This window comes from Nesoenas mayeri (assembly GCF_963082525.1).
Source record: "Nesoenas mayeri genome assembly, chromosome: 6".
Classification (NCBI taxonomy): Eukaryota; Metazoa; Chordata; class Aves; order Columbiformes; family Columbidae; genus Nesoenas; species Nesoenas mayeri.
In genome coordinates this window covers 8,212,652-8,227,160 of record NC_137545.1, presented here as the reverse complement: position 1 = coordinate 8,227,160, position 14,509 = coordinate 8,212,652, and the positions used below count along the sequence as shown (strand labels likewise).

At 49.8% G+C, this 14,509-nt stretch overlaps 1 protein-coding gene across 1 annotated transcript in view; it reads right to left on the bottom strand.

Annotated features, from left to right (window-relative positions):
• Positions 1–3,301: 3,301 nt before the first annotated feature.
• The window catches only part of SLX9 (SLX9 ribosome biogenesis factor), a gene marked incomplete at its 5' end in the record, with an annotated part of 51,260 nt that continues 40,052 nt past the window's right edge, over positions 3,302–14,509 (bottom strand). The window contains 3 exons of the mRNA XM_080346295.1: positions 3,302–3,692; positions 6,068–6,136; positions 10,646–10,799. Of these exons, the coding sequence (XP_080202421.1) occupies positions 3,566–3,692; positions 6,068–6,136; positions 10,646–10,799 (350 nt within the window). The 3' untranslated portion in view covers positions 3,302–3,565. The remainder of the gene's footprint in view (positions 3,693–6,067; positions 6,137–10,645; positions 10,800–14,509) is intronic.

The following is a 14,509-nucleotide window of genomic DNA, read 5'->3' as shown; positions in this document are numbered from 1 at the left end:
TGGGAGCTGGGGCTGTTTATCCCGGAGAACAGGAGCTGAGGGGGAGGCCTTATCACTGTCTACAACTGCCTGAAAGGAGCTTAGAGCATGGAGGGGGTTGGTCTCATCTCCCAAGTAGCAAGTGATGGGACAAGAGGAAATGGCCTCAAGTTGCGCCAGGGGAGGTTTAGATTGGATATTAGGAAAAAAATCTTCACAGAAAGGGTTGTCAGGCATTGGAACAGGCTGCCCAGGGAAGCGCTGGAGTCACCATCCCTGGAGGGGTTTAAAAGGCATTTAGACGAGGTTCTTAGGGGCATGGGTTAGTGCTAGAGTTGGGTTAGGCTATGGTTCCACTCGATTGTCCTGAGGGTCTCTTCCAACTGAAATGATGCTATGACCCAGCAACCAGGCTGAGCAGGGGAGAAGTGCTGGCTGACTGCACTGTTGGTGTCCACACTTCCCGTGACCCACCCTGGTCACAGCCACTACAGCTGATAACATAAAGGCGCTGGGAAGTCCAGACACAGGCCGAGACACTGGACAGTCCCTGTCTTGATGCCACCCTGAAAGAGCCACACACAGCCCAGAGCCCTTCATCCCGGTGATGCTTTTTGGGGCTCCAATGTGCTCACAACTGATTTTGCACACAGAAATCCCTTTTCCATTCCAGCTGCAAACTGCAGGCTCCCGTAGAAAAAATTGCACAGGATGAGAAAATGATGCAGTCCTGTCAGGCTTTGCTCTTTTAGAGATGGAAAACAGTGGTCTCTGGGGCACGAGACCCACACCAATATCTACCTTAGTGCCTATCACTAGCTCTTCTGCCAGCTGCGGATCCTCCCTGACCCTGCAATTCAGGCCATCCAAGCACTGATCCAACCTGAAGCCATTTGGAACCATCTATGAAAAGAAAACCAAGTAGTCTGGGAAGGCAGGAGTTGAGAGCCTTTCAGATTTGTTTTCAGCCTGGGGGGAAGTGACTGAGCAGAAACAGGCTTGGAACAAAGATGCGTGGGACAATCCAAGTAACCTTCCAGAGGCTTTAAAGGATCATCTCGCTCTGTGAAAAATAGATGGTGCCCAGGAAATCGGTGGTTGGATGAAATCACCAGTTGGGCTGGATCTCTGCAAAATGCAGCCATGATACACCACACACATCTCTGAGGGGAGGGATGTGATCCCACCCGTAGCGCACAACCCAGGATGGCATTTTATAAACCTGCCTGTGGCTTTTCTCCAGCAGTTGCACCCATTGGTGATGGTGCAGAGTGACACATCACCAATGTAACCTCATCTGGGTGTTCCTGCTCCAGCCGGGGGATTGAACTACAATGATCTTCTGAGGCCCCTTCCAATCCCTGACATTCCGTGATTCTGCAATCCCCGCTGCTGCAAAGGGAAGCACGAGGGCACAGTGCGCCTGCTGCATGACCCAGCCACACAAGGGCCCTCCTCGTGTGTCATGTATTATTTAAAAACCACAAGCCAAACAGAAAGCTGCAAAGCTCCTGCAAAATACAGAAGACAAGCAAGCTTCCATCTGTCCCCCCTGCCCTCCAGATACACTTCCCCTTCCCTGAGTGCCCTGCTCACTAACAACAGGAGCAACCTTCACCCTCCTTTGTCCTTGGATGTCTTCACCTTCTTCATCTCTTGCTTTCCCTTTGTTTAAGCACTAGGATGGTGCCTTTCTCAGGAGGCAGCTAGCTATGCGACGGAGTAAAGCGGTAAACAGTATGCTTGCAGAGAAAACCACCCTAAAAACCACAGCTTGGTCCAAGTCTTATTCACATCTTGGGCTGCCGGGAGCCACGAGCAGCAAGAGCAGCTGCAGGCCATGGGCATGAGGTGCTGTTAGTGCACAGACTCCATGTCCGACGCCTTGTTCTCCAGTGCAGTGCCCAGCCTGGATAACATGAGCAGGGCTGCAGCTGGAACTGGCATTTGGAGCTCAAAATCCAACACAGCCTAAAAGAAACACAATCAAATACTGGTAAGAGAGCCGGCAGGAACCAGACAGGAGGTGGGGAGATATTTCGAGCTGTTTGACCTCACCACAGCCCTCTGCTTTCCAGAGCCGGGGTCCCGCAGGGCATTACAGCACGCTGACTAACAGCACGGCAGCATCCACCCGCTGCCGGGGCAGAGAAGAGCCCTGCCAGCCCGAGAGCAGCACGGCCAGCATCTCTCGGTGGCCTCTGCCAGCAGGACTCTCTTGCCAGGCCTTGGGGGAGGAGCGGTGGCACAGTGACATTCCTCTAACAACCAGCAGCATCGGCAACAGCAGCTGCCCCGCCAGGGCGAAGGGGCAGGCATTAGAAAAACTGCCTTTGTTCCACAGGGCCAGCCGAGAGGGAGGAGAAAAAGCAGCATTATCAGTGACTGAAGAGACAGGGATGATCAAGGCGCCTGCCACTCCCATTGCGGTTGGTTTTAGGCACTAACTTGGGTAACTCACCTGCAGCTTCCACATTCTGTCAAGGCACCAGAGTGAATTTCTTTCTTAAAGGTTCCAGATGCTCCTCAGAGTTGACCTAACATAGGCAGGCTGCTTTGCCAAGACTAAGAAGCATCAGAAAACTTTCTGTATGGTTCAAAAGATGGCACTGAGATTTTAGGGTGTCAAACTGGGATCATCGCAAACAGGGAATGGCCCTGCCTTCAGGTGTCCCCATGAAAATTCACCAGAGTTTTGTGAAAATTGGTGTTTGGTAGAAGGCCTGCCCTTGCTGCAGCACTTCCCAAACGCATAAATGACCGGCTGAAGTTCAGAGCCTGCAGGCAGGACACGTTTTGGGACGCTTCCTATTGGGCAGGACCAGCAGTGAACACAACACAGGCCAAAAGGGATCAGCATCACCCATGGAAAGCACATTCTTCCTGGGTAGGAGGAAGGCAATCTATGTGTTAGATGTGATCTGCAATGATTTCACATGGCTTCTGTTTCACATGGATCACTGTACACATGGAAAAAATTCATTCTTTTAAGTAATTTTTCCAGTGATAGGAATAAGCTCATATTTCAATTAGTATTTACCAAAACAAGAGCCAGACAATCTCAGTACTGTGCGAAAGTGTGTTTATTTCCAAAGCTAAATTTCTGACATAAAACAGTGTCTCTGAACAGCAGCATCGGTCCTTACACAGATCTACAACAGCCCTCTGGGCTCCAGGGCTCGTGGTCTCGAACCACCCCAACAAAGCAACAGGGAATCTCTTTTCAGAGTTGTCAGAAAGGAGAGGGAAACGGCAGAAAACAGATACACTGCCACTGGCACAATGTAAGAAATTGTGCCTGCTCACAAGAAAAGGCGTCAAGAGACTTTGCAGGGAGGTTAATGCCTGCACAAAGATCTCGCAGAACACCCTGCTCTCTGCAGGCTGCTTGCCAAGGAGCAGCCGCCACTGTCAGGAGAGAACTGCCTTATTCCTGCAGACACAAACCAGGACTGTTTGATTTAATAATCCGCTGAACTGCTTCCAAGGACTGAAGCGGCCGCGAGGTCACGTCAGTGATGTGCTCCTCTGCAGCGCGGAGCCCTCGCGCCAGCCCCAGCGTGCGCGACTGGTCCCCGCTGACACCCTAGAGGGGTTTGCCTTCCTCCTCCTGCCTCAGCCTCTTGGAGAGATGCTCGCTGATGGCCGTGAGGGGGTTGGCTCTGTACCTGGGATTGGCGATGACCGCGTGGAACCGAGCCACTTCCTCCTCTCTGAGGACAGAAAAACAACACACCAACGCTAAGTGCCTCGTGCAAAAGGAACCGAGCAGATAAGAACAGAACTCACAAAGCAGCGGGTTTCTGTGCAGACAGAATGATCCTGGGCGCAAATGTCAGAAAGAAAGAGTGCAAGAAATAAACTTGATTTACCCAAGGGCAAAGCTCAAATTGCTGCCAGCTTCATGGGAGCCAGAGACTTGATCTCATGCCACAGAGACACAAACAATCATGTTAGTGTCCGGCATCACTTGGAATTGTTTTTTTAGAGATTTTCCCTAGTAAATCAGAAACAAGAGCCTATGGGTATCTGGTAAATCACTAAGAATGAAAACTACTTCAGAGTGCGCTAGCACAAAAGCAGATTCTGCTTTCAAGAGCTCATCTACTCTTTATTGCTCAATGGCTTGGTAATCTTATGTGCAACATGAGTTAAACACCATGAGAGGAGCACGACAGAATTACCTTTGCATGCTTGGTCACAACCGGTTGCTGTGGAAATGGTCTTGTCTTAAATAAAAGCAAACAAGCAGGGGAAGAAGAACAGAGCGAGAGGAAGGAGTGTGGAAAAAGAAAGTGAGTTTTCACAACGTCACATCCATTGCAGCCTCCTCATGTCCCTCAGCCAGCCAGGCTCCCCACAGCCCAGACAGACAAACATGCCCCTGTTCTCAGGAGCTGCTATGGATCAGCAGAGTGCTCCTCAGCTTGCCAGCGAGCTCCCTCCCTAGCATGGCCCTTTCCTTCAACGCCAGCGCTGCCCCTGCCAGACAAACAGAGAGAGAAGACAAACCTGAAGCTGGGGTTGTGGCAGCTGGGACAATGGGGTGAGGCTTAGGGAACCTTCAGGACTAACTAATGTCCTGGGAAATAAACCTCAAAGACCTTCCCCCAGAGTGTTTCCCTCCCAGGAAGCACAGAATTCCCATACCACTACGGTAGGATACGGGCCAGTGCATCTGTCCAGTTTGGGGCACACAGGGGATCATCGGCTTGCTGATACAGAAGATTGTGGTGGAGTTGCCTATTTGGATTTAGATCTGTATACAAGTCCCTCCTCAAGCCGTGTTCCTCAGCCCTGAGTGCCAGCACCACCGGACACTCACTGGTGGCACTCCAAGACATGACCCTTGGGTTTCTGCAATCAGCCAAGGAGGGACTCATCCAGAAAGCCAGAACTGAGCCAGAAAGACATTTCAGCACTGACAATGGCCAGTTTCAGACAGAGGAGGGTATTCAGAGTGTGCTGGAGAGCAGTGCTGGGATCTGGACTGACTGTTCTCCTCAGCCTCAGTTGGAAGTTGAATGGCTCAGAACTGACAGAAATCCTGGAAGCAGGGATCACAGAGATCACAGTGCCGAGCCCTAGCAGAGCTCTGCGGAGGGGAAACGAAGTTCTTGATGCCTGGTGGCAGCATAAAATATCCAACAGATTATACAGAGGAATATGGAGCTTTCAGACCCTTAACCAAGTCCAGGAATTATTCAAAAGCATTTAGTGCTTCGTTTTACAAGAAAAGGCTTGGCAGATGCCAGCAGACATCTGTCCTTGTAAGGGATGCACAGCACATAAGTCAGCATCCCAGGTGGGTTCCAACAGAGCTGCTGTAGCTCCTGATGCTATGCAGAGCTCCAGGAGCTCCTCACCTGCACAACCACAGGAGGCTTTCCTGAAGGGTATCTGCTAGAGCTACGTGGGCCTGTTCTCATAAGAGACTCAGCCACCGCTGGATGCTGCAGCTCCAACTCAGCAAGCTGAGCCAAGGGACACACCACCTGGTTGATAGCCACATTGTCCATGCTGCACAGAGGGACATGGGACAGACACAGACACTTGGTACAGCCAGAAATGGCAACTGTGCCCAAGAGGAACAAGATGACAGTTGCCGTGGGTTTGTCCTGAAACCCCACAGATCACACACAGGAGGCCCAAGCCATCACTTTCTTTTCAATGAGACAGGAAAAGGGAACTCTTAAAGTAGCAAGTGCAGTTCCCTGTGCTCTCTTCACTTAGACGTTATATGAGACAGAAGCAGCCTTAATCCATTTAGAATTGACCAAATCTGGCAGGGACAGAGACTGAGAGACACCCACAAACATCTTGCACTATGTAAAGAGGAAAATCAAAGCTGCCACCTCTTCTAGGGGCTTCAGGTGCGCAAGACTGAAACACAGGAATTGGTTGCCTAGAGAGGTTGTGTGATGTCCATCCTTGGAGATACTCAAAAGGCACGTGGTCCTGGGCAACCAGCTCTAGGTGATCCTATGTGAGCATGTGTGTTGGGCCAGCTGACTTCCAGATGTCCCTTGCAACCTCAACCAGTTTGTAACGCTCAGCAGCGACTGGACACTGAGAACTGAGTACTTACAAGAGCCGGTGTTTCTGAGCTTGTTTCATCAGACAGAAGTCTGCTGGTTCTGCCTTTGCTTTTACATGGCTGTGGAGAGAAGAAACAAAAGAAGTGAGTGTTACAGAGGAGCAGTAGCTCAGCAATTGCTGTGGAGATGGAAAGAGTCCAGAGATTCTGCATCTGCCTTCCCAGAAAGTGCAGGTAATTGTCCTGAATGGAAATTGTCCTGAAAGGCAATTATTTCCATAGCCAGACAGTAATGTAATTCCACCACATACAGACAACAGCTCAGGAGTCAGGACCAAATGGGCTAAATAAAGGCACTAAATAAAAACCCGATCACTTAATTCTAGAACTGGTCATATGCCGTCCGTTCCCAGATCACTTTCTGCTTATCACTAACCTCCAGGTCAAACCGATACCGTTGCTCAAAGATCCCATCGAACTTCCCCTCACCACCAGGTACACTTTACCTCTGCATGTCTCATGTTCCCTGCTAATGCCGTCAAACTCCAGCGTTGCCAGACATCATTTACAGAGACATCAGTTATAGACAGTGTCACGGTTACTCAGCAAGAAGAGGGAACCTGCCAGCCCTGCTTTGAGTCCTCTGCTGGGAGCACTGGGGTATAAGGTGTCTTTTATATTTTAAGATAAAGAAGGGCAATATTCCTTTTTCCCTGTGAACACATATCCTTGCCAAAGGCTTGCCAGGTTAAGTCAGCTGCAAACAAATTAGCTAAAGACAAAGCACAACAACAGAGCTTCAGCTTTTGCTACCAAACATAGGTTTTTAGAACCCGCGAAGCTGCATGAAGAGGAACCTGTGGGACCACAGGATGGTGCACAACGTGCAGCCGAGGCACAGCAGCAAGCGCAGACCTGCACTCTCTGCACCCATTTCTTATTCCTGGGCAAAGTCCAAGGAGAGCAGAGGTGTAATCCCATCCTGCATGTGCTGGAAGCACGTGGTGCCCCACGCCAAGCAGCGGCAGAGATTTACCACAAAACCAAGTGCTGGGCCCAAGCAAGGGACACGCAGGAAGGGCAGTGACTGCTTTTGGGACTTGAAGTGCACAAGGGGAGCTGCTGGTAGAACTGGACATTAGGGAAAGGAGACGAAACTTCCATTCTTCAGGACTACACAGATACAGAGAAACAAAACAGGAGAAGCAAGTGGGGGAGAGGGTCTGCCTCCCAGCCCTCTGTTAGGGCAAGGCTCAAGGAGGAATCTTCCCTTACCTGTGGGTGCTGGGGGCCAGGGCCTCCCCCACCTGGTCTGCCCCAGAGCCCTTGAGCTTTCTCAAGGTTAGGAAACATGACAGTCCCTCGCCTTCTTTTTAAGACAGCAGGAGATGGTATAATGTTGGCAGAGTTACAGTGACCTCCTCTTGCTTTTTCCCTCTCTGACCAGTCACCTTCCATCCTTTTATTCTGCATTTTTCCCTATTCTTCCTTTCCTCCTCCTCCCTTCGTCCACATTTCTTCACCCCACTCATTTCGCCATCCCTCTCTACTCATCAGCTCCTGCTCCTTTTCCCCATCTCTCCCCATCCTGGCCCATTTTACTTTTCCTCAAGGGGGATCCTGGTAGACCCAAGCTGCTGAGGGCTGCCCTCACCACTGTCCCAATCACATCCAATTTACCCTCAGCCCAGCACAATGTTCCCCAGTATCAAAGCTCCCCGCCAGCCAAGACAAACCCAAATGACATGGGTTTATGTTAGCCAGCCTTTGCAGCACCGAGCTTGCGCAGGAAAGGGCAGCTGGGCAGATCAACGCCTGCACGCTGCTCCGGTACCCTTCAGCCCCTCTCGAGGCCACTCTGGCACCGCCGGCATTGTCAGACAGTCCTGAAAGCTCAGGAGGAACGGCAAGAACACACAAACAGCTACAGGGCTGCGTGCTTCTGAAGGCTCTTCAGTTCCACTCAACAACTCTGCCCCACTAGTCCAGCAGTTTTGAAAGGCTGCTGCCTGAATTTCCCCCACCAAACCGCCAGCACGCTGCCTGCTCACTTGGACCGTGTTAGTAGCCCCGTTTCATTACACTTCATTGCCTTCATTCATTATAAAACAGAATAAAAACCTCACTGTAATGCTCTCTTCCCCAGCAGGAGATCAAATTCCTGGAGAATCTAATCTTTTATTAATAAGGCTGACAAATCACTAGAGTATTACCCTTCATTTAGGTAATGATTCAAATCCTATAAAAGCCTCCTCTGATTATTTCAAACACTTATGCACATACATCCTCGTGCTGTCCAGGCAGCCAAAAGCCAGCAAGGGGAAGAAGAGCACGGTAGCTCCTCCATCCCCGTACCAAGGGGTACCACACGTCCTCCACCATGAAGTGTGCCAATGAAGAGAAGAGCAATTCCAGCAGCTGGAAGGACCCTTTTGCCCAGCGTTGTGCCGTGAAGCAGCCTGCAGCAGACAGCCAGAGAGGGGTAAGACCAAGGCAAGCGTACAGCCACATGCCCTCCGGTATTTGCAGCTCAGAGACCTCGCGCCAGCTGCAGTTTCTATACATGCAGTAAACTTCCATGGAGCTGTCCTCACTGGATTTGTCAGGTCTCACCTGAACCCACAGGTTTCCCTGCAGCGAGGAGCTGTGCAGAGCACTGAGCCTCCTGCTTGCACTGAACCAGCTACTCTCTAGCTGTGTTTGACGCCTTTTATTTCTCATACTGGAAAAGACGACAAACTACTTCCTAACCACAACTGCGGCGATTAGAACTGACACACATCGGGACGCAGACCGGGATGCACGCACAGACAGATCTTGTTCAGGACGGAGTGCTGAGCCAAGCAGACCAGAGCGCTGAGCCAGGCTGAGGCCTTTATTAGCCACTGACAATTTATAGGATTTACAGATACGGGCCTGGACTAAGATGTTACATAAGATGTTTTTCCAATAATTGCTATTAAAAACATACCACACTGATGTTATGTTTGTTTCAGTTACATTCCCACTCATTCACAGACCAGGACGTTCACACATCATACATATGGGGGTGGTTTTCCAACCCGAGATATCGTTCTCACTGGCCTGGGCTATCATTTCTTACACTCCTAAAAAACATACTTCTGTATAATCTGTCCAAGGCCCTTTAGCTGGAACTGCACATCCTGCTGTTCCCACGCACAACCGCCTGATCTTATAGACTATTGCATTCCCAAGCCTCTTTGCGTGTATCTCATGTCCAGGCTGAGGACAGCCCAGTCACTTAGTCACTCCTTGCACAGAAGCTGTACCAGACCCATCACCATCATCCTTGTCAGCCGTCTCTGGGCCTTTTCCAGTTCTACTCTGTCTTTTGATCTGGTCCAGGATAGCAGCGACAGCATGTATTTTAGACTATACATCCACCCAGGAGAGCAATACCAAAGGAAGCACCGTAACTGTCCTCCTTCCCCTACACGTACTTTCCCACCTGGGTCAGAGTTTCTTTCTGGGGCATCCAGCAAATCACAAGAGGGTTCATGGTACCTCCATCCTTGATCTGCAACTAAAGAAGAGGGTGCTTTGCCAGACAGCCGCCTTCTTGGCCATTCTCTAATCTAAATGCTTTCTTATTATGGTCAAAACAAGGTTCCAGTTCCAACACCTTCTGAGCAACTGGAAAGGAGGGACAAGCGTTTGTGCAGCATGCAGAGCACTTTTATTCTGCACAGGGGGATGCAAAAGCAGCTGCAACACTGGATGGTCAGGCAGAGCACTACATTAAAAAGGAGAAAACATAAGAGCAACCAGAACCCACGGCTGGCTGGGATGGTTGAGACGTGGGTGTCAGAGGATCAGAAATAGCCCTTCTCTTCCAGTACAATAAAGGGAATGAAAACACCATCTTTCTGCTCTTGTCTAAAGTCACATTCCAAGCCAACAGGGTGAACAAAGAGTGTGGCCAGAGCATAAAGCTCTGCTCAAAGGGCTTGAACTGCCCCAGGAGAACACCTGGAGGTCTGCAAGGACAGAACAGCAGGCTGCAACGTGGCCAGAGGCTCATGCAGGAACGGAGACAAAAATCCTCGCAGGCAGCACTGTGCTCTGGACCCTGGCTATCCAGATCCACTCCTGTTACACCAGAGCTGTGTAAATTTGGGCAAGCCATCATCCCAATCTTTGTCACTTGCAATACAAGAATTTTCCCCCTTTGAAAGCTGCAGGTATAACCTGCTAGAACAAAATGGATTTATATTACTGAGTCTAAATCCATCTGCTGACAGTGATGCTGAAGACAAGTTTCATCATAAAAAACACAGGTCCCTCAGGTCCCGATTCTCATGCGAGGTCAGCAGCATCACGTGCTGGATGCTTGTGTGTCACTCCTGCAACTCCCAAGACACCTGGTTGCTCCCAGCCTGCCTCATGCCAACCCTCACCTGAGCAATACAGCTCCCTTCTTAGCTGTGGATTCAGAAGACGCACTTAAGCTTTCTTCTTGTGGCAAGTGAAGCACAGAAAGGAACAAGGCCCTGTTCTCCTGACCATTGGCACCAAGCCTGCGCTGCCTGTAGCTACAAGCTGAGCTGAAGGGCACGTCACCCTGCAGGAAGAAGGGAAATACACAGCCCATCCCTAAATGGCACGTACCTCTTGGGTGTCTTCCTGCCCCTGCTGCCTGCGGTCAGGTCAGAGAGCTCAGGTAGGGCTTCCATCAACGGCTGCATGTCTCCCACCACAGGTGTTGCTTTCCGCTTGGCTTCGGCTTTTTGCTTCTGCTTGGCTAGCTTCACACTTTCTATTTCTGAATCAGAAACAAGACATCACTGGAGGAAGGGGAAGCCTTTGCAAGATATCTCTTGAGCTATGAAATTCATAGGCTGCTTCACTATCTACAGGAACAACAGGCTAGAAGTGATTTAAACCAATGAAAGACTGAACATAATGCAGCTGGGTATTCCCTCTCTTGCTGTGTTTGCTTATAACTATATACATCGCTACTGAAATTTGCAATGGGAAGTCAAATCCCCAGACTGATTTTGCCTGAACTGTTTCCATTCTTTGCACCACACTGTGTGAGGCTGTTCATTGCTCACAGAAACACGTCACAGGAGTCCTGGAGTGGAAAAAAACACGCTGACTTTGCATGGAATCAGGAGAGAGAAACATGAGGGCAAGGGACAAATCAAATACAGTCAGCTCTATATGTGGCATTAAACAGTCACAGCCCCATCTCTGCTTTGCTGCTGAGACAAAACAATGGTCTTCAAGCACAGGCAAAAAAGATGGACTTAATTTCAGTTGTTTACTTAGTTTGCAGCAAGTCAAGGTCTCACCTTCATGACTCATGGTGGAGCTCAAGCAGTCAGATGCTGGATAAACCAGGCCCTTAGTATAGCCCTGCACCAAGTGGCAGACACAGCAGCAGCGGGCTGTTCCTTGAGACCACATTTACCAGCCTCCCTGCAGCAGCTCTGAGCAAGGCTGTGGGCACATAAGGCTCCACAAATGTTACAGCAGCCTCCCTTCATGGCCATGGGAGATGGGTATGAAAGCTGCAGGCTTCTGCCTCAGTCCTTGAGGTAGAAATAGGTCCCACAGCTGCCCAAGCCTTACAGAGCCAGCAGCCTCCAGGGTGAGCCCCAGCAGAACACGTTCGCCTCCAGGACAGCCCACAAAAGCCCAGCACTGCTACCAGCCTCCAGCTGAGCTCCAAGATGCCCCAACCTGTCCCAGAAGTCCCTTGATGATGCCACCAGAGACAGCTGGAGCTCAGTGGGACCCATGAGCTCCCTTTCCTTCTGCCAGGTGATCACCCAACCTGGAAATCTGCAGGGGAGGAGCAGCTTCTGCATATTGCCTTGGACAACGAGCGTATCGCAAGGACGAGCCCCAGCGCTGAGTCAGGAGCTCCTGGTCTGGTCGCGCCGGAGCGCAGTGCCAGCAGCCGCGGCGCCGAGACAGTGAGACCAGGAGGCCAGTGGCTCCAGCGCAGCACGGCCGCAGCAGCAGGACTACATCAGCACAAGTATTTTTGGTGGTAACACGGAAGCGGCCAGTCCCGTTTCCAGACCACAGGCACAACACCACCTGCAATTCTGGGTCTAATCCTGCCTCCCACACTCAAGAAAGCAGAACACAAATTCACCGGCCAGCTGCCGGCTCCTTTAATATCTGTGTCTCGGTCACTCCCCAACTCAGCTGTGTCCAAGACCAACGGTTTCTGATGAACTGCAATTTTGCTGTACATGGATGTTTGTGACAAATCTGGATTGTAAACGCTTCTCCTCACAGCAATCCCTGCCAAGAACACAGCTTTCTGTTCTACATCACTTCTTTTTTTGGTCTGGCTTTATGAAGCTGACTACTTCAGTGCTTTCGTAAACAGTATGTACTCAAAATTTTCAGACACCTGATTCTGCCCAAACATCCCAAATTCTTTTCCTATGAAGTCTTGTTCATCTGAGGAGCCATGCAATATATGTATTTTTAACTGCGCATACTTCTAATGTCTGAAGCATTGCATAGTTTTTTTCCCCTCTCTAGTCTCTCCTGAGATGATTTATTGGAATGGTAGAAATCTCCAAGTTTTGCATTTGCACTACTGGGCTGAACTTTAGTTCCCAGGGTCTTGGCATCCAATGTCATAAAAGCAGCCCTGGGACAAGAAGAAACAACAAACTCCTGGGAAGATTTAGGAAAACAGAGATGCAATGGTAACAACCTCAGCCATCCAAGTTGGGTTCTCTTTTGGGGCTCAGGAGAGCAGGCAAAGACTGCAGAACCCACAAAGATTTGCCATCAGATAAAAGTCAATGTGTTTCAGTTGACTGCAGCTCTTTTAAAGTCACAATGCCTGAATGCCAAGTTTCATTTAAAAATGTCCATCTCTGGAAATACCGCTCCATTTCACTCCATCAGCTAATAATAATATCAGTTCCTTTACTGATGCTTATATAGGCTCTTTCCAGCTCTTTCATTTTTCTCAATAACAAGCTGCATACCTGGTACTAACACTTGCTGACTTTTCCTATAGAAACCCCTGGTTACTCGCGACCCTTAGCAAAGCATTTGCCAGGGAATGCTGGTATTTGCCAGCTGGCCACAAGTTTAGTGGGGGAGTCAAGAGAGCCAGCAATTTAGGCACTTCTGTATCTGAAAAGCACCTCTAATATCTAGTGTCTTCTAAGAAAGAGATAATTTGGCCCAAAGTTTTCTGTCTTGGTGTTCTCTTTAAAGCAAAACCTCTGCATTTGTATTTCCTCAGTTTAGTAATTTCAGAGCCAGGAGAGGATGAAAGGGGCTATGGCAGGACCAAAATAACATATGTGATCTCAAGAAAGGCTGATGCTACAAAGGCATATATATCTATATATCTCTGTAGGATGGCAGGATTAAGAGAGTGTAGGGATCCTGCTCCTGGGCTTTTCCAAAGTGAGTTTGGGAGCAGTGCTCTCAGCTAACTGCAGCAACATGCCCTTTGTTTCTTGCAGAAGATATGAGTCCCATGTACTATCTTTTGCTGTGGATTCTGTCACAAAACGCTGCTGAGGACATCCCTTCCTCCACAGCATCTGGTACCAGTCCTGGGATGAGGGGAAGGCAAGCTCAGCTGTCTTTCTTCAGTCCCCTCCTTCAAAGGGTTTGCAGATGACAAAGGCGCTTGGAACTTGTTTGTTGGTGATAGGGAGGAGGTTTCCTTCACACTCACAGTGTTAAATTATCAGCTTTTTATGTGAGAGGAGCCAGAGACACCTTCACTGCAACTGGTGAAATCACAGGTTGATGGACTTGAGCTCAGGAGCAGAGAGCATATGGTGCGGCAGAAAGCCACATCCCTCAGCCCCAAACACCGTCTGCCAGCAACTCTGTTGGGCAGGAAGGTGCTAAGGGAAAAGCCTGTCCCAAGAACAGCTCCAGGTGGCAAGAAGAATCCTCTCTTACTGTGCTGAGATATTCAATGCAAAAACACAGACACTTCCCACAGGAAACAGAAGCATTTCTGCCACGGGCTGGTTTTGTTTAGCTCATATTTCACAGCCTCCAGAAAGGCCAGACTGTCTGGTAAGTGGGTTCACTGACCTGTGGCACGTGGGAAAGAGTAGTAACACAACCAGCAGCATCCAGAGCCCTCCTGTACAGAAGGAAGGGCAGGAGCGCCCGCTGCTTTCACCGCGGAGCCTTGGGATGAGCTGGTGGCCGCGCAGGGCTCAGCTCCAGGCTGTTCCACCAGCCCCAGAGCTATACAGCTCATATCATATCTGTACCACAGCTTTAAAAGACAGAGGGACATGCTAAGCCTACATGGGCACAGTGTCTCATCTGGATAAATACAGGTTTTATGTAATCACTTACATTACACATGGAGGGAGATCAAAGGTAGGTTTGTGGCAATGACTCAACCTCGGTGCTAAACACTGAGAAACAATTCCTGGGACTTTTAGCCCATGTGCTGAGGAGCAGATGGGAAGGTTTCTGAGAAGAATTCAGCCTCCTCTGGCACTGCCCAACACT